Below are 24,990 nucleotides of genomic sequence, written 5' to 3'. Positions count from 1 at the left end.
CAGGCTGGTTTAAGATGTTGTTGAATTTCCTATGACTTTGCCAAGGTTCTGTGGTAAGAAACATTGGACAACCTTAATTAATGTAGTTTTCAGTCCATCAGATAGCAAAAGCAGTTATTAATATTTTTTTCTTATTTCTGTTGTATATTCTGCACTTGTACTCTAAGAATCTTATTCGTGTACTATAAAAATAATATATTTTTTCTTTATTTTCACAATTCTCACATTTAGGACAGATTTCCTCATAATTGAAGAAGCCAACACTACAGTTTATTTGAAAGTTTCACGGAGTAATGGGCTCAACGTGTCTGTGAGTGTTGAGTGGGAGACACTGTCGGATACTGCATTTGGCATCAGTACGTTCACTTTATCGAGAGCGTCCGTGGCTTTTGTCAGAGTGGAGATAGCAAGAGACTAGCCAAACATACAGGAGCTGTAACTTTGGTGTAAATTCACGTATTCGGACTTGATCACATTAATTAATATTTTTCTGAGCATGTCAAAATTCATTAGATAAAAGAGCTAAGCTGCTTAAGAGTCACCTTGTTAGCAGCCACTTCTGCCAGAGTTCCAGTAATCTGTATTGCTCTCCTTGCTGCTTATATGAACATCATTGTTACTAGACTTTTGTGTAATAAAATCTGTTCTTTACTACTTTTAACTTTGGATTTTTCTAACACAGTATAAGAGACACACTTCACGTCAACCTGACGTAGCCTTAGTCTGAAAAAATGCCACCACGTGTTTTCTGTCGTATCTCCCGGTGTGCCTACTGAGATGCATTTGTGGGAGTCTCAGGCTGTGATTTCATGAACACTTTAATCCGGTCCAAGTTAGCACTGCCGTTGAAGGAAGCCATCCTTCTGTCTCTGCCCGCCTGTTCCCATTTCCATGCTAAGTGTTTTCTGTTCCAGTACTGATATGTGTATAGCTGCTCACTAATCCAGGCTGAAACTAACGAGGCAAAAAAAGAAAATGCCTGATTTTGAACGCGGACGAATACGCAGTCTGGCTCGGCAGCTCGTCCCACCCATGCCTGGGATCGGGCGTTTAGCTCTTAGAGTTTAGTTCTGACAACGCAGCGCTTTTTTCTGTAAGCCAGTCGAACGGCTTAGGCAGAAGAATCTTGGTGCCATGCCTGCTTGTTGTGATGAGGGGGAGAAGGAGGACAAACACATACATTTTGTAGTTTCTTTGTCACTTCTTCACTACTTGCTATCTAGCTGATTTTCTCACTAGCTAAATTCCAAACTGAATCATTCTGAATCAGACTCGAATTCCCTATGCATCTTCCATATGCAATTGTAATATATGAAGAATACATTTATTGCTTAACTCTCATTACATCCTCAGTACTATAACAGTTCCGTGCATTTATATACACTTATACCAACTATTTAGAGACAACTTCAGCATTTCTGATACTAGGTCTGGTTTTGGAAGTAAATAATGAAAATGGCATTGAAAAAGACCTCCAGAATAAGTAGTATTTTATTTTACTATATTGCAGGGGGTAGTATCAGTGTCCTGTCTGTCTTGCAAAGTTTTGTGGAAGAGTCATCATCTAGCTGGTGTTTCTTTACATCGGGAGAAATCCTGTATGGTGTTCTGTTGCGTACGCCTCCAGCTACGTTTTCTACTGTCTACCAGTGGAAAGGAGTTTTTGTTCCTCTCGAGGTAAATGTTTGCTCGCAAACACCAAGCATGCTACTTAATAAAGAATTTAAGTCTCAATTTTACTTTTTTATTCCTTTTTCAGAATTTCAGTATATGGAATCCTAAGAGCTGTGTGTCTTTCCAAATCCGTGCCTCTCCTTACCTTGTGATTTCTCACGGAGGAGCCAGGCAGGGAGCTTCCAACAGCAGTGTGTATGCATTCATGCCTGGACGCAAACTGTTGAAGGTAAATCTGTTTTACTTACAAAATCGTAAAATAATGGGGTTGGAAAGGATCTTGGGAGGCCCTCCAGTCCAGCCATGTTTTAGAAAAAAGCACTCTGTGCTCAGCTAATTTGTGACCCTAACACTGCATGGCTTCAATGACGTAAGTTTTTTCAGCTGGCTGTCTACTGTGTTTTTATATTTATATTTTGGGGGTGGGGGAAAATGACCTGGGAAGTGAGAAAAGAAATTGTGAAGCAAGCAAGTCATAGAACATTTTCTGAAAAATGTATGATAAGTTATATTAATTTTGTAAATTAACTCCATATATATAGACATTTTAAAATTATAAAATTACAAGTATGTAATTTTATATATTTTATATATAGTTTTATATTTAATGTTGCAATTTTTAAAAATATGTGTATACATGTATAAACTTGTCACTTGAAGTGATTTCCAAACACCATTTTTGTCCTATTTCCCTCACAGATACAGACTCTCTCTGTTCTGGATACCAGCCATGTGAAACATTTTGCTGTGGATGAAGAAGACTATTTGATTTTTGTGAGTCACACAACCAGTTCCAGTTCCATCCAGGTTAGAACACACTTGTCTTCCTGGCTTTGATGTGAGTAGTTTGGTTAGTTTTGAGTTTGAGATATGAAGGGATAATAAAAAACCTGTAAGTATGTATTTCTGAAAAATTACTTACGTTTTTATTATGGATTTATAAGACTTATAATTCTAGACTTGTTTAAATGTAGCAATACTCTCTACATTAACATATAATTTACATTTGGTTTGATTTTATCGCTAGTGTTATTTCTGTTTTGAAATCTAGCATCTTAAACACCTGTAAGAACAGAAATAGCTTCTGACCATAAACCTATTCATCTGAAGAACAGGCACAGCTGCTGGCATTAAGGTAGTTACTTACGAGTGTGCTTCTACCTTAATGTAGGGTCCACCTTAGAAATGAGGAATTCAGTTCACTATGTCTTCCCAGTTTTTCATCATGACAATTTCTCTTCTCTTGGTGCTAATTATGAACACATAATGAAAAAATATTTCATATTTCCACAGGTTTTCCAGTGGAATAAAGATATATTTGTGCTGCATCAACAACTTCCACTTTACAGAGCTCTGAACATAGCCTTGTTTCCTAGAGCAGGCATTATGTACCTATTAGTTTCTTCATCAGATACCAGCCAGAACATGCTCTTGTACCAGTGGTTGAATAATGAGTTTAGGAATCTTCATCAATTACCAGCAAAAGAAATAAAACATATGGAGGCCTGGATTTCTGGATCTGATGTCTATTTAATTATTGCAAAAGGTATTTAGCAGAAGAGAAACACTGATGCTAAGTATATGCTGGCTTGTTTGGTAGCAAACTCTCAATAGTTGTTATAACAGCAACTCATCTAGCTGCTGGTTGCGCCCTTTCTAAGTTTTTCTGAGCTTTGTGATACGCAAAGATCGTTGGTCAACAAAGTACATGTGTTTTTTATTCCAAGTATGACATTTTAGGCATTGTTTTATGACTGTATCCCTATGCCTAGTGAAAAGTTTGTGTTGCAGTCCATAGGTTTCTTTGCAATTGGCTGTTGTGTTCTTCTATGTGAATGTGTGCAGAAAAGCCCTTAAATTATGTCAGTGGATGAATCATCCCATGGAGATCAGTCATACTATGGAGTTATGCACCAAGTAAAAAAGAAAATATGATAATTGGTCTCACTTCGTAATTAAAGCTGCCAAACTCTGCCTTTTGAATGGCCACCAGCGTGCGATTTAACTAACGGGCAGTAAAATAATGTGAGTTTTGTCATTTTTGCTCCTTTGTAGAATCTGGAAATTCTTCTGAAATTTTCATCTGGGAGACAGGGCAGTCTACCTTTAGACACTTTCAGTCTCTTCCAGTCTGTGCTGTAAGAAACATCCATGTTTTCATGCCTCCTTCAGGTTTAGGTAAGACTTAAATGACAATATTTGTTCAAATCCTAGTTCATAACGCTGGAATTGCAGAAATATGTGTGTTCATTTTTTCCTATTATTTGTCAGACTTGAAAAGTTACTATAATCATTGTGCTACCAAGGGCATTTCTGGCATTACAAGGAGAACTTTTAAATATATCACTGAATATTTCTTTCTTCTCCTCCTTGCTCAATGTAGTTCACATCCTCCTGTCTGGTACGGACACAACAGCACTGTATTCCTGGAACTCGGAAGGGAACCAGTTCTCTGTGGTGCTGGAAGCCCCGTATGCGGATCATATCACTTCAGCTACCGCAAGGTCTCTCAACTCCAGCAAGAGCTTGATTGCTCTGTCCGTAGAGTCCAGCTCCCAGATTTATGAGCTGACCACTATCTCCAACCAGTCAGACTTTATACCTAGGTAGGTTTTTTTTTGGTTTATATAACTTTCGCCCAGCTCTTGCATTTCTTTTTCTGTGATACTGTTTTTGTTACAGCGGAGAGCGTTATATACTTCTGTGTCTGGTGTACTTGCTAACACTAAAGAGAATTTTTCACAGGTGGGTTTAAGGTAACCTGAAGTCAAACAGCCTCACAACTGGCTTTAAAACATGGCAAGAAAGGACTTGCGTTTTTTTAAAGCTTTTATTTAGGATAAATTAAATTACTTTCATAATTAATTTCAGTTACTCTGTGATCTATTGTAATTTAAAAAAAAAACCAACACACAACCCACAACCTTTAAACCTCCATTACTTCCTCAGGAATATAAACAATAATTCCATCTCCAAAAATGCTTGTTAAATTTACAGCAATGCTTTCAAAGTTCATTAATCAGCTATCCTCAGTTTATAATTATTTGATGTGTGTGTTTTTATGCTAGTTCAGGTGAATTGATATTTGAGCCTGGGGACAAGGAAGCTGTGATAGCAGTCAATATCCTCGATGACATCATCCCAGAGGAGGAAGAATGCTTCAAAGTGTGGTTGAAAAACCCTAAGGGAGGTGCAGAAATTGGTGTTCATGGTTTTGTTAACGTAATTATTCCTTCCAATGACAATGCCTATGGAGTCATTGCATTTGCTCAGGTAAAACTTCTAAGGTAAATCATTAAAATATGTATATGTAATTTCTGAATAATGGAACAGAAACATACTAAAACTATAAACTGGAGCATGTGACAGGATTTTTTTCTAAAGTCTTGTAGCAACCTGAGTTAGAAGCTTTTTAATATTCATTTATCATTGCTATGTGATTATATAGAACACAAGGTGATAGAAAATCAGATTCAGAGTCTGTCCCTATTGTGAGATTTTTATAATTCCCTTACATTTAGGTTAACACGTTAGTTTATCAGCTTGGTTTTGCAACAACCTAAAAATTCAGTTTTTAGATGGCATATATGATGCCATCATGGAGTTGCTACTGGTTGGTTAATCAAGGGAATTAAGTGAACAAATCTGAAGATCCGTTTCCCCTGAAGAAGATATTGATTGGGTTATGTCACAAGGTGAGCCCGTCCGCCAGAACAAAATCATTTCTTTGGAAAAAATGTCAGACTGAAGGTATTATTTGGAGTTGTTAAATCTTAAATCATCAAACACTGTAGAAGTTATCCAGCCAGGTAGATAGTAGATGCATACTGAAGATATAAAACACAGAAGAGTTGTTACTGAAATGGAACACTGCATCTGGACTTGTGTGAGGAGGGTGAATAACAGTAAAGTAACAGCAGTAAAAACATGTCTCTCTTGAAGGTCCACTTGTTTGTTATCTGCTTCATACAATTTGGACATAAAATACTGTACTAAAAAAAAAAATACAACCAAAAAACAAACAAAAATCATTGGGTTTTTTGCCTTAGGATAAAGAGGCCTGACATTTAAAATTCTTATGTCCATGAAACCTGGGAGTATTGAGTACCTCTGAAAATTAGGACATATAAATATAATCAATAAACATGTATTTAGCTACTTAATAGTAGATTAACTTATTGATGTCCAATGTCACTGGCCCCCTTGAATACCTAGATCCCTAAAGAAAGTTTTCTTTATAAGAAAATAATGTTATGGTTCTGCTACTTTATGTTTTCCAGAGTTCTTTATTTAAGCAAGTTGAAGAAATGGAACAGGACAGCTTAATCACCTTGAATATTGAACGTTTAATAGGAACATATGGACGAGTTACAGTAGAGTGGATCGCCAATGGGAGCATAAGTGATGTATTTCCGGCTTCAGGAATGGTATGTAATAACATCACTGACATTAGGGAAGCACTGACTCTGTTGTCTCAGGCAGCAGGTGTAGGTGTACTGGGGGAGAAGGATAGTACATGTTAGATTGCCCCACTCTTCTGTTCCTTCCTGCTTCCTGGTCCTTTCCGGTGATTCTGGCAGTTAGCGCCTCTGGCTGGCACACGATACCGCAGCATCACTCTCGCTCTTCTAGAACCAGATATTGCAATGCTGTCCAGGCCCTAGAAATGTGTATCTGTAGCATCCTGTTCCCATCTTCCTTTCTTCCTGCTGTGAGATCCAGCTATGTCAAATCATTGCACAGGTGGGAACCTGTGAGTGTTTGCTCTTCGTCCTGACCTTGTCAATACAACTGAGAGCTTCAGTCACCCAGGAGAATATCACAAGTCCCAGTTTTCTCTGTTTCTGAGACCATTTAGATTTCCAGCCATGTTAAAACCAGTGTTTCCTGCTAGCCAAAGCTCTTGCTATGCCTTAGACGCCAGGTTCTTTAAGTCAAGGGCCTCCACCTGGTGGCCGTCTGTAGAAGACACAAAGCCCTATGGGCTTTGAGGCCGTAGAGCTGTAGCACAAGCCACAGCTGAGGGAAGAAAGGGCCAAAAGACTGTGGAAATAAACTTTACACCTGGAAATAATGGGTCTGAAGTAAGATAAAAAATTTAGAGGAAAATCAACAGAGAGGAAATCAAGGATGCTAAAACAATCATACTGAAATTATTAAAGTATTTCTTGAGCATTCCAGATGGATGCTACATGATTTCCCTGCATATATTTGCAGGTTGGAAGAGACAGAAAGGTTAAGTAAAGGTAGAATGTTGTTCACTGGAAATTTCTGTTTATCCTTCAGCATAGGTGTAGCCTAAGTGTGTTCATAGATACATCTTCCTTGTTGAGAGAGACCTAACCAAGTGGACAGCCCTTTGAATTTAAAAATAAGAATAATATAGGTAGACAAAGCATTTCTCCATCCTTTTATCTGAAAAAAAAAAAAAGCAACAAAACTGTTCACTAGACCTTTCTTCGATGAGCAGTGATTTTGATACATATTATATGTTCATCATTCTTTTGACATATTTATATGTGGCGGGTTGACCTTGGCTGGCTACCAAACCTCCACCCAGTTGCTCTCTTACTGCCTCTCCTCAGCAGAACAGTGGAGAAAATAAGGTGGAAAAGCTTGAGATAAGAAGATAAGAAAAGCAAAAGCCATGCATGGAAGCAAAGCAAAAAGTGGCATTTATTCAGTACTTGCCATCAGCAGACAAATGTCCAGCCACTTCCTGGGAAGCAGATCCTCAGTACATGTGTGGGTTTGGGTCAGCTGTCCCGGCAGTGTCCCCTCCCAACCTCTTGCCCAACCCCAACCTATGACGCTGTGAGAGCACTGTTCAGCAACAGCCAAAATGTTGCTGGGTTATCAACACCGTTTCAGCCACAAATGCAAAGCACAGCACTATATGGGCTGCTGTGGGGAAAGTCAACTCCAGCCCAGCCAGACCCAGAACACTGCAGAAGAAAGGATGCTGAGTTGTCAGCAGTTTACTGATTCTTCCTCTTTTTTTAATCCTTGAGAGGGTCTTAAACTTGAGTGTATTATGCAAGAAACCTCAGTTGAAGACAGGTAGTTTTGAATAATTTGAAAGGTGTGTGAAGAAAGACAGTAAGTTGAACATGAGCCAGCTGTGCGTGCATACTGGTCTGAGGCAGAGCATTGCCAGCAGGTCGAGGGAGATGATCCTTCCCCTGTACTCAGCACTGGTGAGACACATCTGGGGCGCTGCGTCTAGTCCTGTGCTCCCCAGTATGAGAAACATGGGCATATTGGAGTGAATCCAGCAAAGGGCCATGAAGATGGTGAAGGGATTGGAGCATCTGACACATGGGAGGAGGCTCAGGGAGGATCATACAACTGTGTATAAATACGTGGGATCAAGGGTGAAGAAGACGGAGCCAGATGCTTCTTGGCCATGTCCTGTGCCTGCAGTGGCCACAATACAGGGAAATTCCATTTAAACGTGAGGAAAAAGCTTTACTGTAAGTGTGGTGAAACACTGGATCGGGTTACCTAGAGAGATTGTGAAATCTCTGTCCCTGGAGATATTCAAAACCTGGCTGGACATGACCCTGAGCAGCCTGCTGTGGTGGAACCTGTTTTTAGCAGGGGCTGATCCCCAGGGGTCCCTTCCAGCCTCAACCATTGTGTGATTCTGTGATAATGAAGATATATGATCTCTTTGAAACGACTGAGCTGTTTTGCCTGAAGCTGGAGTGTAGTTGTCAGAAAGAGGTCTCAGGCTGAACGCCTGTTTATAAAGCAGGTAGCTATAGGTGGCTGATTATACCAAACTCATTTTCATAGAATCATAGAATCATTTTCAACTGGGAGTTTGGTCTCTCTGAGTATTATGCTTCTGACTGAGAATTTATTTCTTGCTTTGGGACCTGTGCTTCAAATTCTTTTACCACATTGCATTTTTCTCAAAGTGTTTTTTTATGTCACCTGTCTGTTTGGGTCTCATATTTTTTTCCGTATGCTTCTTTTATATAAATACGCAGCCTGGGGAACAAACAGGAGGAACTGGAACGCTGTTCCCAGTCAGAAAGTTATGACATCATAGGAATAACTGAAACCTGGTGGGACAACTCATATGACTCACGGTGGAGGGCTATAGGCTGTTTCGTAAAGGCAGACAGGGAAGAAGAGGAGGAGGAGTCACGCTCTATGTTAAGGAGAACCTTGCATGTATAGAAGTCTACTACAGCAATTGTGAAAGCCCTGTCGAATGCCTCTGGGTCAAGATCAGAGGGGTCGTCTCCAAGGCGGATCTTACAGTGGGCATCTGCTACTGACCTCCAAACCAAGATGATAAGACCAACAAAGCAATATTTGGGTCACTTAAGCAAGCTTTGGGTCAACAGAACCTGGTTCTTATAGGTGACTTCAACTACCCAGACATTTGTTGGAAGAACAATACAGCAGCTCACATGTATCCATCAAGTTTCTGGAATGCGTAGAGGACTTTTTCCTCGTACAAATGTTAGATATGCTGGCCAGGAATGGGCACTTCTGGACTTGCTACTCACAAACCAAGAAAACCTCCTTTGTAATATATATCTTGGTTAGTGATCACCTTGGCTGTGGTGATCACAATGTTGTGGAGTTTGGGATCCCGCTGAGCACGCTGAAGGTTAGCCCTAAGACAAAGGTTTTAGATTTTAGAAGACCAAACTGAGCTCGCTCAGAGCTCAGTTGGGGAGGATTCTGTGGGAACCTTCCATGGAGGATAAAGGAGCTAGCGAGTGCTGGGAGTTATTCAAGAACGCTCTCCTGGAAGCACAAAACCAGTTCATCCCCTTTAAAGGTAAGGGAAGTGGGCAGAGCAAGAGACCTCTTTGGCTTAACTGCGAGCTTCTGAGTCTGCTCAAAACCAAAGGAGAAGCGTACCAGAGATGGAAAAGTGGACGAATACCCATTCAGAACTACAAGTGCATTGCCAGGATGTGCAGAGATGCAGTTAGAAACGCAAAAGCTCAGCTTGAATTGAAATTGGCCAGAGATGTCAAAAACCTACAAGAAAGGGTTCTTCAGGTACATAAACAAGAAGCAGAAACAGAAGGAAAATACTGGCCCGCTCTTAAACAGGAGAGAATTAGTCACCAGCAGCTCTGAAAAGGCAGAGGTTCTCAACGCTTTCTTCACCTCTGTCTTTACCAGCACTGTTGTGCCCCAGGCCTTGGGAACAGAAATCCAGGTTGATGCAAACACAGACCCACTGTCAGTGAAGGAGGAGTTACAGGAGCTTGACCCCTACAAATCGATGGGCCCTGACATTATCAGCCAAGGTTGTTGAGAGAGCTGGCTGACATCATTGCGAGGCTGCTCTTCATAATCTTTGAGAAGTCATGGAGATCGGGGGATGTCCCAGAAGACTGGAAGAAGGCTCATGTCACCTGCATCTACAAGAAGGGCTTATAGGAGGATCCAGGAAATTATAGACCCCTCAGTCTTACTGCAGTCCCTGGAAAAGTTATGGAACAAATCCTCCTAGGGGCTATCACAAGTCAAATGAAGTACATGATTGGGAAAAGCCAGCACAGATTCACCAAGGGCAAATCGTGCTTCACAAATCGCCTTCTATGACAAAGTAGCCTCCTCGGTTGATGTGGGGCGAGTGGTCGACATTGCCTACCTGGATTTCTCCAAGGCTTTCGAAATGGGTTCCCACAGCTTCCTCCTAGAAAGACTGGTAGGTTACGGTCTAGACATGTGGTCCATGCGGTGGGTGGGGAACGGGCTGACAGGTCACACCCAGAGCGTGGTGGTAAATAGCTCCTTTTCAAACTGGCAACCTGTCACAAGTGGGGTCCCCCAGGAATCAATATTGAGCCCAACGCTGTTTAATATCTTCGTAAGTGGTCTGGATGATGGGATCAAGTGTACCCTGGTGAAGTTTGCTGACAATACCAAACTGAGTGGGGAAGCAGACACTTTGGGAGAGCCACTGTGCAGGAAGACCTGGATAGGCTGAAGAGTGGGCTAACAAGAACCTTATGAAGTTGAACAAGGACAAGTGTAAGGTCTTGCACCTGGGAAAACATAATCCAGGAGTGCAGCACAGGCTGGGATCTAGCCGGCTGGGGAGCAGCTCTGTGGGAAGGGACCTGCGGGTCCTGGTGGACAACAAGCTCAATATGAGTGAACAGTGTGCTGCTGCGGCAAAGAAAGCCAACGGGGTGCTGGGTTGCACCAACAAGGGCATCACCAGCAGAGATAAAGAAGTCATTATCCCACTCTACTCAGCGCTTGTCAGGCCACACCTAGAACACAGTGTTCAGTTTTGGTCCCCGCTATGCAAAAAAGGTGTGGACAGGCTGGAGAGGGCCCAGAGGAGGGCCACAGAGATGGTCAAAGGACTGGGAAACCTGCCACGTGAGGAAAGGCTGAGAGAACAGGGTTTGTTCAGCCTCGAGAAAAGAGGGAGACCTTATCACCACGTTCCAGTATTTAAAGGGTGGCTACAGAGAAGATGGAGACTCCCTTTTTACAAGGAGTCACACGGAAAAGATGAGGGGTAATGGGTGCAAGTTACTCCTGGGGAGATTCCAGCTGGACACAAGAGGAACGTTCTTCACAATGAGAACAATCAGCCATTGGAATAATCTCCCCAGGGAAGTGGCGGATTCCCCAACATTGGACACTTTTAAGATTCGGCTGGACAGGGTGCTGGGCCATCGTGTCTAGACCGTGCTTTTGCCAAGAAAGGTTGGACCAGATGATCCTTGAGGTCCCTTCCAACCCGGTATTCTATGATTCTATGATTCTATGATTCTATTTTTTTTATATATATATGTGTGCGTGTGTGTGTGTCTGTATATATATGTGCGTGTATACATAATTTTTTTCTGATAATTTTACAGAATAAAAGACGTGGTATAACAGCATTGAGAAGAAGTTTGACTTTTTTTTCCCTCCCTCTAAAACTTTAGATTACATTTTCAGAAGGTCAGGCCCTGTCCACAATCACCCTGACAATTCTTGCGGACAGCGTTGCAGAGCTTTCAGAGACCGTGGAAATCGCACTCACCCGTGTTACCACTGTGGGGGTTCAGGATACCACAAAAGGAGCTGTCATCGATCCCAAAAGGGCAAGGGCTGTACTTACCATTTTACCCAGTGACTCTCCACACGGTGTGATTGGGTGGCATATGGAGTCTCTCTTTGTTAAAGTCACAGAGCCAGAAGGTCAGTCTGTTTCTTGATTCTTAGGAAAAAAGAGATGTTTTTTCAACGTCAGCATTGTTGAAGCTATAACATTGGTTATATATATATATTACATATATATATGTAATATATATAATATACATAATATATAATATATATTTCATTCATATATTTCATTCATATATAATATATATATTTCATTTATAATATGTATCAGCATTTTTCTATTTAAAAATTGTAGCAGAAATAGCCTTTAAAATGTGTAACTGTTCTATTTTATCACATACATTTTATGTTGTATTTCACATTGCATATATCAACATCCAGTCATTTTTCTTTGGGGGGTAAGTTATTAAAATCTTGGCATCTTGTGTTGCAAATCTTTAATACATAAAATACTTCTATTTAGATAAAAAGCCGAACTTGCCCATTTAGTAGGATTAATATGTCGTTTAAAGTAATTTACATGGAAAGACTTTCCTCATGAATTGGGTCAAAAAGGGAAGCTTTTTGTTCTGTGGGATGGGGGAAGGAAGGAAGCAGAGCAAGAGCGAATTCCATTTCAAGAAAACTGAATCGGGGTTTTTCTGCTTGCCAGCTGCGTGTTTGATTGGGTTATGTCAGTTTTCCTTCCAAGTGAAATCGCAGAGGCTCTGCCAGGCAGTTGGCCGGAGGAGGACTGCGGCAGCCGGGTGGCTGATGGCTCTGGCAGTCTGCAGCCTGGTGGTTTTCCAGCAGCTGCCTGATGGGCTATTCATACTTCAAAAGCTCAGTTGAAATCTCCTGGCAACTTAATATTCTGTCCATATTAACAAATAAAACCTATGAAAAATGCATTTTCCATCAGAATATTATGACAGATAAAACCTCTTCACAATTCTATTTTAAAGTGAATTAGTGTTGCCCCTTTCTTAGCACCTGAAAGTATTGTGAAGGGATTCTGTTGGTTCCTTACATACACACACACGCACATTATAGACATTTATACTTTGAAGTTGGGATTCAAGGCGTGTTCTTAGGTTTCACTGTTGCACAGTTTCTTTTCCAATCTTTAAATGTTGTATTTTTAATGAATTATATACAGGTGCTAACTGTGAAGTAGTGTCTAGTTAATACAGGTAACAGAAACTAGTCTGAAGTACAAAGCCTGTTGCTTTTTATCTGTTTCTATTTCTCCAGTCATAAACCCAGCACTTTGGAATGCTGTGTTTGGTGGTTTATTGGAAAAAATTGCAAATCTGCATTCGCAAAAGGCATCTGTGCCTGACCGGTACAAGTGTATCTCATTTTCTTCAGCATTTGAGTTCAGAAAATGTAAAATTTACAGCCAGAGTGACTGCCTCCAATGCTGCTTTCTGTGTTAGAATCAATAGTGATCTCTTAAGCAAGTAAAGGCCAGGCAAAAAAGTGAGATGGGAGTTTTGAAGGAAAACCAAATCAAAATAGCAATGTTGAAGTAACAGTTTGTGTAGCAAACATTTAAAATTGTAAATATTCTGTATTTTATTCTTCCTCTAGGTCCAGTTTTAAAATGCTTTCCAGGTGTACACAGTGTGTTGTGCGTGCTCACACCACCTGTATGTGCTCATTCGCCTGAGTCATTGAGCTGTCCAGTCTAGTTGTGTTGCTAAGCAGAATTGAAGTGGGCTCTAGCAAGCAGCTCCAGTACAGTTAGGTGAGCTGAAAATTAAGCACGGCAAGGGTTAAAACAATCGTGTCTTAGGTTTTTTCCCCTCCTTGTCATAGGGCGAGTGAATTCAACTACTCTTACTTTACAAGTTGTTCGAGAGCAAGGGTTTGTTGGAGAGATTGCAATTCACTTGAGCACCACGCCCAACTTTGAACTCCCCCTCTCCAACCAAGCAACAGAGAATGAGGATTATATGCTGGAAAAGAAGACAATCATTATGGCAGAGAACGCAACAATAACTTCTGTCGTAGTCAGTATTTTGCCTGTGAGTAGTCTAACAACTTTAGCTAATAATGTCTTTTAAGGAAAGGGAAAATGCACCCTTTCTATACCAGAAGTAGGATTTAGCATTCTAGAAATGGCTAAGGTGGAATTCTTGCCTCCTCAGATGGTTGTGTATTAGTAAGAATTGCAGCCATCTCTTTCAAAAGAATTCGAGTACTCATCACTGAGAATGAACCAAATTCTTTGTTTTGTTGTAGTCCCAAAATTAACGTATAATAATGACAAAGGAAAAAATTATAAATTACTTAGGTGCTTGCTGGTTTTTCAACTTTTTGCAGGTTTTTACAGATGATTTTTTTTACTCTACATTCCTCTTAACAGATTTGTTCTGTAGTTTAGGAAATGTTATTTTTTCACCAAAAATACGTATATTCTTTAAATATATTCAGAATGGAGGTATTGCTTTTAAAGTTCTGGCTTAGTTTCTGAAATCTAGCAACCTTTCTTAGAGATAGGAGAAACAAGTGACAGCCAGCAATACTTTCCACCGTTCTTACAGATCTGGAATCTGACTGCCAACTTCAGTTTCTGAAGCTCAATAAAGGTAGTCTTTTTCACCTTTCATATGGTGTAAAGAAAGGGATTGGTTTTATGGTCCCAAGTCCTGAGAATTTTTGAACAGTAAGCAACCTACAAGTAGTCAGCTTCCTGCACGTATTATAACTTACAGTATTTTATTAAAAAAGTGACAATTAAAAATATTTTTGCAGGACAACGTTCCAGAATTACAGGAAGGATTTATAATCAATATTACTGATGTGCAACTGGTCGATTCTGCCACTGGAGGTCAGCCAAGCGTGAAAAGGCTTGGGTTAGAAATAGCAGAAATAACAATTGAAGAAAATGATGATGCCAGAGGAGTATTTAGGTTCAATGTTACAAAGGTAAGTAAGTCTGAACGAAAAATATTTAAAGTAGCATTCCAGCAGGGGAGTCTATGTTTTCAGAGTGGTTTTGATAGTGTTCTAATAGGCTTTATGACACTAAATTGTTCTGGATGAAAGGCCAGATACCAGACAAACAATTCCTTCTTAAAAGGCTCTTCACAATTAATGCATGAAATTTATTAGGGAGCTGGAAGTGCGAAAACTGGTGTCATAGAATATTCTGAAAGGGACCTCAGGAAGTCATCTAATCCAGACTTTTGCTCAGAGCAAGATCAATGCTAAATTCAGACCAATTTACAAGTGATTATGTATTTCTTTATTTAGTTTTACCTGCAAGTCAATATGCAAAAAAAAAAAAAGAAAGAAAAAAAGTTTGCTGTTTCTTGTTGAATTTACAGGATATAACTGGAGCTGTTGCTGGTTATGAGGTACCGCCACCACAGAATATACTGAAACTTCCAGTTGTTCGACAGGCTGGGAGGTTTGGGTCAGCAATTCTGTATTGGGAAGCCATTCATTCAACTGCTAGCTTTGAAGACTTCACACCATCATTTGGAAACCTTACATTTGCAGATGGGCAGGTATGCGCTTGCTGAAAGCTTAATTATCTCTGGTTACCAGCTTAAGAGTGTCTCATATTTTCTTCCAGCAGAATTTGCGTCTTTTCATTGAAAACATTTTATTCATGGCCTTATGGATGTGAATGATGCTTCTGCCTTCAGTTCTTTAACATGGAAAAGCAGAATGTTCATAAGCATTGACCAAATAGCGTTGTATGCCTTTGGTACCTCAACAACTGAAGACATAACTTCTAATACTAAAGCCTGTTACACTGAAAATTTGTAACATAACCTGTCTTCTCTATAAATTCTCAGAATAAGCCTGTATGTTTTCTTAGCTGTGTTCTACATATAGTTTTAAATTTCATGCTGTCCCTGACAATACAAAGGGTTTTGATTTCAAGTGAACAGAACTGGTTTTTGGCAAATAGAAGGATATACTTTGTTGGCAGAATTTTGACTTAACTACAATATTATCTACCTGCACTTTCTACTGAGTAGCGAAGTGGATCAGTTTGCTAGTTTTAACATACAAGATTTACATTGATGGACTTAAAAACCACTCTTGAAATTTTGTTATCTTCTTATAAATATACAAGTATGATAAGAAATAAGCACAATTGAACAATGTGTGTTTATCTATTATTAGATAAAATTTACCTATTTTAGATTTCAGATTTTTTCAAACAATTCACAGAGTATTAGAAATGAAACTTTGTTGCTCTTTTTTTTTTTTAACCATTTCTGCAGGCCACAGGAGAAATAGAAATTACAATCATAGATGACAGTGAAGTTGAATTCCTTGAGATATTCAAGATTGCCCTGGTGAGGGTGACGGGTGGTGCAAGACTTGGGGATGACACCCTGGTAACTGTCGCTATTCCACCAAATGATTCCCCTGTTGGAGTGTTTGGGTTTGAAGAAAAGAATGTGAGTTTGATTTGGATTGCACTCTTTTCTGCTAAAGCTGGGTTTGTATCACTAACACATAGCCAGTTTTGGTAAGCCTTCATTGCAATGGAAGACATGACTTCATTGAAAGGCATATTAGTGCTTGTCTTCATCTAGCTGTGTAGGATGGTAATAACAATGAAAGTGCTGCTGCGTAGATGTAGATTTCTGCATGACTGAATCAATTTAATTCAGTACACTAACAATTCAGGACATCCCAGGTAGGATTTCTGGTAATCTGTTGAATATTAAAAAGGTTTTGTAGTAGTCTGTATTGCTGAAAGTGAAGTTTGGAAAGAATTTATGAAACGTGTCTCATCTTAGTTCTTGTCAGTGAATGATTCTTCTGCTCTCCATTTTGCTGGTGCTGTGCCTGCTTGTGACTCATTCTTTGTAATTGTTTTGAATCATAGGGGATACAGAAATAACATGAGTGACTAATCTTTGCTAGCAGAATTCAATGCATTCCTTACGTCTCTTATCTCGCTGTTGATTTTCACTCTTGTCCTTATTTTATATTGTCATTGATAATGTTTTCTCTTGTTTATCTCAAGTCAGTATCGATGCCTTTTGCTGCAGACTTCCCTATGTGCTCCTTCTCTTTCTTCATCAGGTGACAGTGAAGGAACCTCAGACACCTGAGGACTCTGCTGCAGTTGTATTGCTCACTGTAAGTCGAAGTCAAGGAGGACGAGGAGCAGTAAAAGTGTTATGGATTCTTGAGGAAGAAGCCAGATATGATCTGACGCCTCTGAATGGTACCCTTCACTTCAATGAGGTATTTCTGATATTGCAATAAATTATTTGCTATTAGATTCATAAATACTTTCTTCTTCTTATGTGTGTTTGCATGGTTGTTGTTACATGTTTATAGTTTATAAGTAGGGCGTTACTAAGCATTGTAACACTAGGAAAAGGTGAGTTTGAACTGGTGGGGTTAGCAGTATGCAGCGTTTTTTCAAACAGAAAAGGAAAGCTGACATGCTTTTTTTAAGGCAGTATAATGTAATCATCAGGAAGATGGGCTCTTCAAATCTGAATTGTTTTTACAATTAAGAAAGAGGAACAAAAATGTACTGCATGTGAAGAATGATTACGGAAACATTTATTCCATTGCAGTATCAGACAACTGAAAGAGAAAATTGATATTGAAAGGGTGAGAAGGATAAATGAATGCTCTAAATCTGCAGATTTTAAAAAGAAATAATAAAACACCCTAGTGACTTTCAAACAGGACAATGTTAGTTGATTTGCGTTTCATGGCAGGTTAAAAACTCTGAAGTTGGAGCCCAAATACTGGATATTGTCAAGCTATTGTTATCTTAATATTGGTCTTTTACAGTCTACTCAAAATATTTAATGAAGAAAAGTGTTTTAACATAAAGCATTATCTATTCTATCTGTACAAGGCTACTCTGCATTAAATAAATAGGCATACCGGTTGTTTCTTTTATTTTTAATGAGCTGGAAAATAGCCTTTTTGGTAAGACCACCAGTATCTGGCAAAGTTTTGCTATCATTTTGCTCTCCTTTCTCTACTGATAGGCCCGGACACTGTTTTTTCTTCCTGAAGTTCTTATATATGCATACATGTAAGAATACAAGTATGTATGTATGTTGTACTAAAGTTATACAATGTCTACCTACTTTTTTCCCATATTTTTATTTTAAGCATTTGCTACTGCGCACTGACAGTGGCAGAATGTGGATTAGACAGGAATTTGCTATGACCTAATATATCTAACCTTAATAATGTTAATCCTTAGAATGTATGTATTCTATTAAATATGCACTTTCTGATGGAAAAGATTTTGTATAGAAAGTTTCCTCTAAGTTGAAAATTTCTATGTGAATACAATTTCAAAGTAATTTCAATTGTTATTCAGCTGAAAATAGCCAGGGTATTTTTGAGGTGGCAGACGATGTTTGAGAGACAATTTTTAGTATTTATTAATCTGTGAGAAAACATTTCAGCCAGATCAGAAATGTCATATTTAAAAAATATTACAGAATATATCAAGCATATGCATGCTTAACACTTGATTTGTTAAAGAAAAAAACCTTTTTTATAATACTGTATTTTGTTTAGTTTCACTTACTGTATATATATGTATCTTCTGGTCTTTACGCGATGCAGACTGAATCCCAGAAGTTGATTGTTTTACATGCGGTACAAGATGGTCTGCTGGAGGGGAATGAAACATTTACCATTCAGCTAGTCTCTACTGGTGATGCAGAGATATCCCCTGTAAATGGTAAAGAATGACTTCATTACATTCTATTTTGAGACATTTCATATGAGAATTCTAGTAAGTCTGTTCATATTATTTTAGTCTGCAGTGCTTATATATGCTGTGTGCAGCTCATTGGTAGCAGTTTTGACTGTCAGTTTTTGTCCCTGAGTTGTTTCCTTGTCTGAAGAAATCAAAGAGAATTTTAGATCATAATTTTTCATTCTAAATGAATTGTTGGTGTAGACTTTTGTGTTCAGATAGTTAACATTGTCCGAAAAGAATTCTTTAATAAAAAGAAGCAAACACCAAAACCAGGTTCAGACCAGTAAAAATCACAGAATAATTTCATTTGTGAGGGACCATTGAGGAGGCTCATGTAGTTGAAAACCCTGCTCAAGGAACAGGAGGCTTCACAAGTATATTAGGTTGCTGAATGCCTTGTCCACTCAAATTCTGAATATCTCCAAGGATGGGGATTCCATGGGCTCTCTCGGAAGCCGGTGCTTAACCACTCATGTCACAAAATTTACAAAAGCTGGCTCATTAGTTAGTTTTCGTTTACCATGAGAAGCTTTGTTCTCTTCATAGGTGTTGCGACCATCATTATTGTGGGTGATGAAGGAGCTTCCGGGGTGGTTGGGATAGCCCGTTCATCCAAGCATGTTCTGATTGGAGAACCTTCAGGAAATTATAATGGAACTGCTCTTATTAGGTGGGTACCTCACTCATTTTTCCAAAGGAAGGACAACAGCTCAGTTTCAAAAGCTATGAGACTCCACATTTGGCAAGAATTTCTTGAGTGCTGCATTTCATTATCACTTCTAAAATCAGAACTATTTTTAGAATTAGATGCTTGTTTTTAAAGAAGGGCAGAATATACTATGGATGTGTCTTTTCAGTATTACTGGGGAGCTCCAAATATTCCTCTCAGTCTCTGAATTATTTACAACATTGATGCATTAAAGGAAAGAGGATTCTAATCAAAGGAAGCGGGGGAAGGGAATCAATGACATTTGAAGATGCTTTGTGCTTTTCAGGATTGGTGCCTGAACTGTAGTTCAGTATATTGCTGTGATGGTTAGCATAAGTGGGAATTGGGTTTTTAGTTGAAACAAGATGCAGTTATTTCACTGCATTCAGTCAGCTGAAAACAGGATGAAGAAATGAAGATGTTACCGTACCTTCTAAGAATAGGAAGGATTACGACACCAGCAAATATAAGCAACAGAACAGCTTCTCATGCTGCCCTGAGAAGCCCAAAAGACAAAGGGATGCTTTGGGCAGCGGTAGTTGTAGATCATGTGGTATAGATCGTGTTAGGTATAGCCAAATTTTTGCTGTGACTTAGTTCACCAAGACTGATGTCATGGGTAGGATTAGGCTCTAGGTTTTTAGACAAGTAGCAGACAGAATATTTCTCGAGCGATCTCATAGTAGTATTCTAATGTCCTTCTGCCTTAAAAACCAAATTGCCTCTGGGCATTACCCTTAAGTCCCATTTCCCTTCTGTTTTGCATATCTATCTCCGGAAAAGCAGAATGGAACCTAGAGAGCTCAGTTTGCAGCCCGCTCCTTTGGGCTATACATGCAAAGAAACTTTAAAGACCTCTCAGTAAAAATACAGCTCAAGATGCCTCCCAACACAGGGAAGTAAAACAGAACTGCAGAAACGTTACTACTCTGACGAGGGAATTGTAAAGATCTTACTAGTGACTTAGTACATTAAAAGTCAAGCTCACAGTGCTGATAACATTTCTTTCCTGCACAACAGTATAATATACTGTCTGTCTCTGGATATTAAAGGTAGAAAATAAAATCCGTGTTTGTGTTCTTACCTGCAGCCTGATACGTGGCCCAGGGATTTTTGGTGAGATCATAATATATTGGAATATAACTCCTCCTCATCACACAGAATTTATTGAGACATCGGGGACCTTGACAATGCGAGATAGGCAGTCTGCAGCAGTTGTTCTAATACAGGTATATGAGAGATTTTACACCAGTAGCTATTTCAAGTACTTCCTTTTATTTAGTTAGTATCTTGGTTAGAAATTAGTTATACCTCTCTCCCTGGAAATGGTTTAAATCCTTTTAGCTTTCATTGGTTCTTCTCCCTAGGCTGTAGATGACAACCGGCCTGAGGAGAAGCATTATTACCAGTTTCAACTAACTGGAATCAGTGATGGAGGACTCATAAATGAATCTAGCAGCACAGCAAATATTACCATGGCCGCCAGTGATTTTCCGTATGGAGAGTTTACATTTTCACGGGAACTATTGCAAACAACAGAAGAAGAAAAATGGGTATTAGATTGAAATTCCTTCTTCTGTAAAATATTGATAGATGTCAATGCTGTTGCTAGATTTATGCTTAACTTTAGGAAAAAAATAAATCAAAGATTTATTCTACGTTTATCATCACACGGTCTTCAGAATGGCTGTCTGAGGCTTTTGGAGTTTTTTAATATTCTGAGAAAGAAAACTGATCTGCTAACTTACGTGTACTCTGTACTTACTAAAGCAAATTGTTGTTACCTGACAGAACCATTGAAAAGATGCCTTTAGAACAGTCTCCTAAAGGCAACTGTAACAGAAAAACAAAGCCATTTTTTAAAGAAAATGTCCTCTTTCCCTCAGGTTAACATCACTATTGTGCGTTCCAGGGGATCCTATGGCAAAGTGCGTCTTTGCTTTCAGATAATAAATGGAACTGCAGAGGAGGGAATTGATTTCACTCCCACAGTAAGGGAATTGTTGTTTGAACCACATGAAGAGAGTAAAACGATTTTGGTTGAAATTCATGATGATGACTTTCCTGAAGGTCCTGAAGACTTTTCAGTGATGATTGCCAAAGTGGAACTCCAAGGAAGGTAAAGAGAAAATTCCCGGTTGATTGACTACAAGCAGAAGAACAAACTATATTTGGAATCTGATCTGCCTGATCTATCATAATAGGAATTGGATGTATGGGGAAACCAAGTCTTTTAACATTAGTATAAAAATTTTGCTGAATAAGATTTTATTAAAGCTAAAAGTCCGTACATTATCTACAAGTTGTCAAGTTGCATGAAATTCAAAGAAGAAGATAAAATGAGAAAGAAAAAATTGAAAGATACACATTTCTGTGAATAAAATACTATTTTTGCATATATAATAGTTTGAAAAAGTATGACCAAAAAGTCTTCAGTGATAACTGTCAGAAAATAAAAGTAGTTGTCGTAATTGACAAATTGTCATACCTTCCTCTTAATACTTTCGCAAGAATCTTTTATGTGATTTTCTTTTTTATGTTCTTGCAAGTGGATTTGATTTTACCGTGAAAGAAAATGGTCTACAGACGGATCAACCTCCAATAATAGGAAATATCTCCACAGTACGAGTCACTGTAGCAAAAAGTGACAATGCAGAAGGCATCATAGAATTTGATCCACAGTATGTCCTTCTACAGGGTAAGTTTTCACTGTTTAGAAGATAAGTCTGTGGCTATGGCATAAATTTTGAAATAAAATAATTTTTTTCTTAATTATTCTTGCAGTGGAAGAGGATGCTGGATTAATTATGATTCCTGTTGTGAGAAAGCATGGAACTTACGGCTATGTAACAGCTGATTTTCTTTCTCGAAGTATTTCTGCACTTCCCAATGGTGTTGACTATGTCATTCATAATAATTCTGTCATTTTTTATCATGGCCAGAACCAGACTTTTATTTATATCTCTATTATAGATGATGAAGAAAGGTAATTAATTTTTCAGATGTTTGTTCACTAACTAACTTCTGAGAAATCTTTTTTTAGCATATGCAGTATGCCTGTGTGTAGAATTGGAATTGAAAAACAAATTACTGCAGTGCTGAAAAATCACCTAAATTTAAAGGGAGAAAAAGACGCTGTTATCAGAGTTTCATAGTTCCTGTTAAATTTTATGCAAACAAATACATTTTTTTAATTAGATTATTAGAAATTTTGAGTGTTAATAGTATTGCTGTGAATAATAAAATACTTTGCTGTGGTTTTTTTCAATTTAACACGAGTAGAAAATAGAACATTATTTTTATTTGAGATATCACCATTCTATGCAAATGGGAGGAATCTTCCACTGTATGCTTACAGAGATGACTTCTGTATACCTTTAAACAGATCCAGTTGGATGCATGATTGAATTACTAAGGATAGTTTGTTTTTTTTTTTCTCGGGTATCTCAGAATCTCTTTTTCTTTTTCCATGCAGTGAATTTGCAGAGCAATTTGAAATCCAGCTGACCGGAGCCACTGGTGGAGCAGTCCTTGGGCTCCACCTAGTGAGCCAGGTCACTATTGCTAAAAGTGACTCTCCCCAGGGCATCGTCCGATTTCTCAACCAAAGTCGAATCCTCCTTCCCAATCCTGATACACCGACGGCAGTGTCCCTGGTGCTGGAAAGGACTGGAAGGTTGTTCGGGGACACACAGGTGGGCCCTGGTGTCAAAAACTGAATGCTTTCCAGGGACTAGGTCCAAAAGCTCCTGCGTTTTCCTTCACGAGCTTCTTTGTGACTGATTTCTAACAAGATAATTGCAGCTTTTCATTAAACATGAATTGCATATAGTTGCAGTATGACAGAAAAAATGTTGTTAGCCTTTTAATCTTCTTTCTCCTCCTGCTTGCTTTCTTTTATTATGGTCTTGTGTACTTTGCTTTGAACTAGCTCCTAATTCCATTGAAAATATGGTTAATTTCATGCACTACCAGTAATCTGATTTAATTCAGTTGAATTACTTCCTAAAGCTGGTCAAACTTTTCTCAGTAAATTGTTTATTGTGGGTTTTCTAGTTTTTTTTTTTTAACTCTCTACAGACCACTGACAAAGCGAAGGTACAAATATGCACCAAAGTAGGCCTTTCACAGTCTTGGTAAAAGACTGGAAGATTGGCAGTAAAGGCCATCAGCTCCTCCTCCCCCAGTATAAAAATTGCCGTGGTCTTCTCTGACTTTTTCTAGAAGTCATTTGAGAAAACTGGAAAACAATTAAAATGGCCAAAATAATATTTTAAAGTGCTGAGTATGACCTCCTCAAAAACAATCTAATTTGTGGGAAATTTTGAAAATATTCTATCAGGCTGAAGAAGAATGAATCATCATTTGAGGGATTAAAGACTTTTATTGCAGACTCTTAAGAAAATATTTGTCATTTTCTGTCTTGATATCACACTTCACAGGGAATGGTTTTGGTCACGAGTACTCATTTGGGGAGCTTCACAAAACAAATCATGAAAGGGAGAGAAATAGAAACTGGCCTGTTGTTTCCTGTTATGCGCTAAAGAAATCTCAGTTTCTCTTCTTTTCCATTACTAATATCTAGAATTTCATAAACTGGCATTGTGGCTAACTGACACTTCAAAATTTTCACTTGAAATTTGTCATGTTTATTTTTCCAAAGGATATTTTCCCACATAGAATTAATTATGAATATTTTGTATTCTGTATGAACAGAAGCAAAGATTTAAACATAGCTAGTTACCAGATACAAGAATTTTTATGTCACTTGTGGTACTCTGTCATGCTTCCCGCTGGGAGGCTGTTATAATATATCACGACTCTAAATCTGAATCTAATATCTTCCACAGATTAACTGGGACATCTTGGGACCCAATTCAGAAGAGGTTTTATCTCCCCTGAATAGTGACATTGGTGACCCTGTGAATGGATCATTCTATTTTGGAGAAGGAGAAGGAGGTCTGAGGGCTATTAATCTACAAATCTATCCTCATGAAGAAGTTGAAGTTCAGGAGATCTTCATTATTAGGCTGAGCCTTATGAAAGGCGAAACAGAAATAGATCCTAAGGCAAACAATATTACACTAATAGTAAGTCATTATTGCTTTTCTTTCTTCTGACATCTCTGTTAGTATTGGTATTTATCCTGCAAAACTTTTAAAAATTAATAATTATTGCATAGTTTGTCATTTGGCTTTTTTGTCCCTTGTACTACTTAGGTGCATTGTTACAGTTTCACTTTTTAAAAAAGAAGACAAAGAATCTGTCAGTAAAAATTGGTATATAAGCACTGACCTGGCCCTCTTAATTTGCAGAATTCTGTGGTTCTCTTTGGAGAGAGCGTGTATTGGGTCCTCATTTCTAAATGTCAGTTTGTTGTTCATCCCTTCTTGACCTCTTCTTCTGCTCCAGCTATCATATATAAAAGAGAGAATCTGGCTATTGCAGAGCAAGAAAAATGCAGAAATTTGTGGGAGAAGGCAGAGGGAGTTGTCAAAGACGAATTATTGCTCTAGGGATATTGCAACTAAGGAAGTATTTGTAAGGCTGTTATAAGAAGCCTGCAAAAAAAAAAATCTTTCCTAGAAACTGGATTTTTTTTTTTTTCCCCTGGTCTGTAAAGCGTTGATGGAATTAGCTCCTATTTCCACAGACTCCTTAATTTCTCCTTCAGGGACACAGGTTTATTCCTTGAACTGGAATGTTCCACCCTGAGTTGGCTTCTCAGTAAGCACTGGTGTTACAACTCAGTTGTAGGTCAGTTCACTGTGAATTCTTGTTGCAGCTAGTGATTCAC

The 24,990-nt window shown here is 38.7% G+C and overlaps 1 protein-coding gene across 1 annotated transcript in view; it reads left to right on the top strand.

The window, feature by feature from the left end:
- Positions 1-24,990, top strand: part of ADGRV1 (adhesion G protein-coupled receptor V1) — a 290,582-nt gene that overhangs the window by 82,851 nt on the left and 182,741 nt on the right. Inside the window, exons 46-69 of the mRNA XM_075138497.1 lie at positions 232-356; positions 1,511-1,677; positions 1,760-1,903; positions 2,374-2,481; positions 2,968-3,220; positions 3,730-3,852; positions 4,058-4,280; positions 4,743-4,947; positions 5,955-6,101; positions 11,601-11,856; positions 13,582-13,790; positions 14,521-14,694; positions 15,096-15,278; positions 16,008-16,187; positions 16,822-16,986; positions 18,346-18,463; positions 19,031-19,154; positions 20,284-20,422; positions 20,561-20,746; positions 21,080-21,312; positions 21,743-21,891; positions 21,978-22,179; positions 22,669-22,888; positions 24,044-24,283. Of these exons, the coding sequence (XP_074994598.1) occupies positions 232-356; positions 1,511-1,677; positions 1,760-1,903; positions 2,374-2,481; positions 2,968-3,220; positions 3,730-3,852; positions 4,058-4,280; positions 4,743-4,947; positions 5,955-6,101; positions 11,601-11,856; positions 13,582-13,790; positions 14,521-14,694; positions 15,096-15,278; positions 16,008-16,187; positions 16,822-16,986; positions 18,346-18,463; positions 19,031-19,154; positions 20,284-20,422; positions 20,561-20,746; positions 21,080-21,312; positions 21,743-21,891; positions 21,978-22,179; positions 22,669-22,888; positions 24,044-24,283 (4,273 nt within the window). The remainder of the gene's footprint in view (positions 1-231; positions 357-1,510; positions 1,678-1,759; positions 1,904-2,373; positions 2,482-2,967; positions 3,221-3,729; positions 3,853-4,057; positions 4,281-4,742; positions 4,948-5,954; positions 6,102-11,600; positions 11,857-13,581; positions 13,791-14,520; positions 14,695-15,095; positions 15,279-16,007; positions 16,188-16,821; positions 16,987-18,345; positions 18,464-19,030; positions 19,155-20,283; positions 20,423-20,560; positions 20,747-21,079; positions 21,313-21,742; positions 21,892-21,977; positions 22,180-22,668; positions 22,889-24,043; positions 24,284-24,990) is intronic.

Source organism: Calonectris borealis, chromosome Z (assembly GCF_964195595.1).
Source record: "Calonectris borealis chromosome Z, bCalBor7.hap1.2, whole genome shotgun sequence".
In the NCBI taxonomy this organism is placed as follows: Eukaryota; Metazoa; Chordata; class Aves; order Procellariiformes; family Procellariidae; genus Calonectris; species Calonectris borealis.
This window is presented reverse-complemented; position numbering and strand designations above follow the sequence as displayed.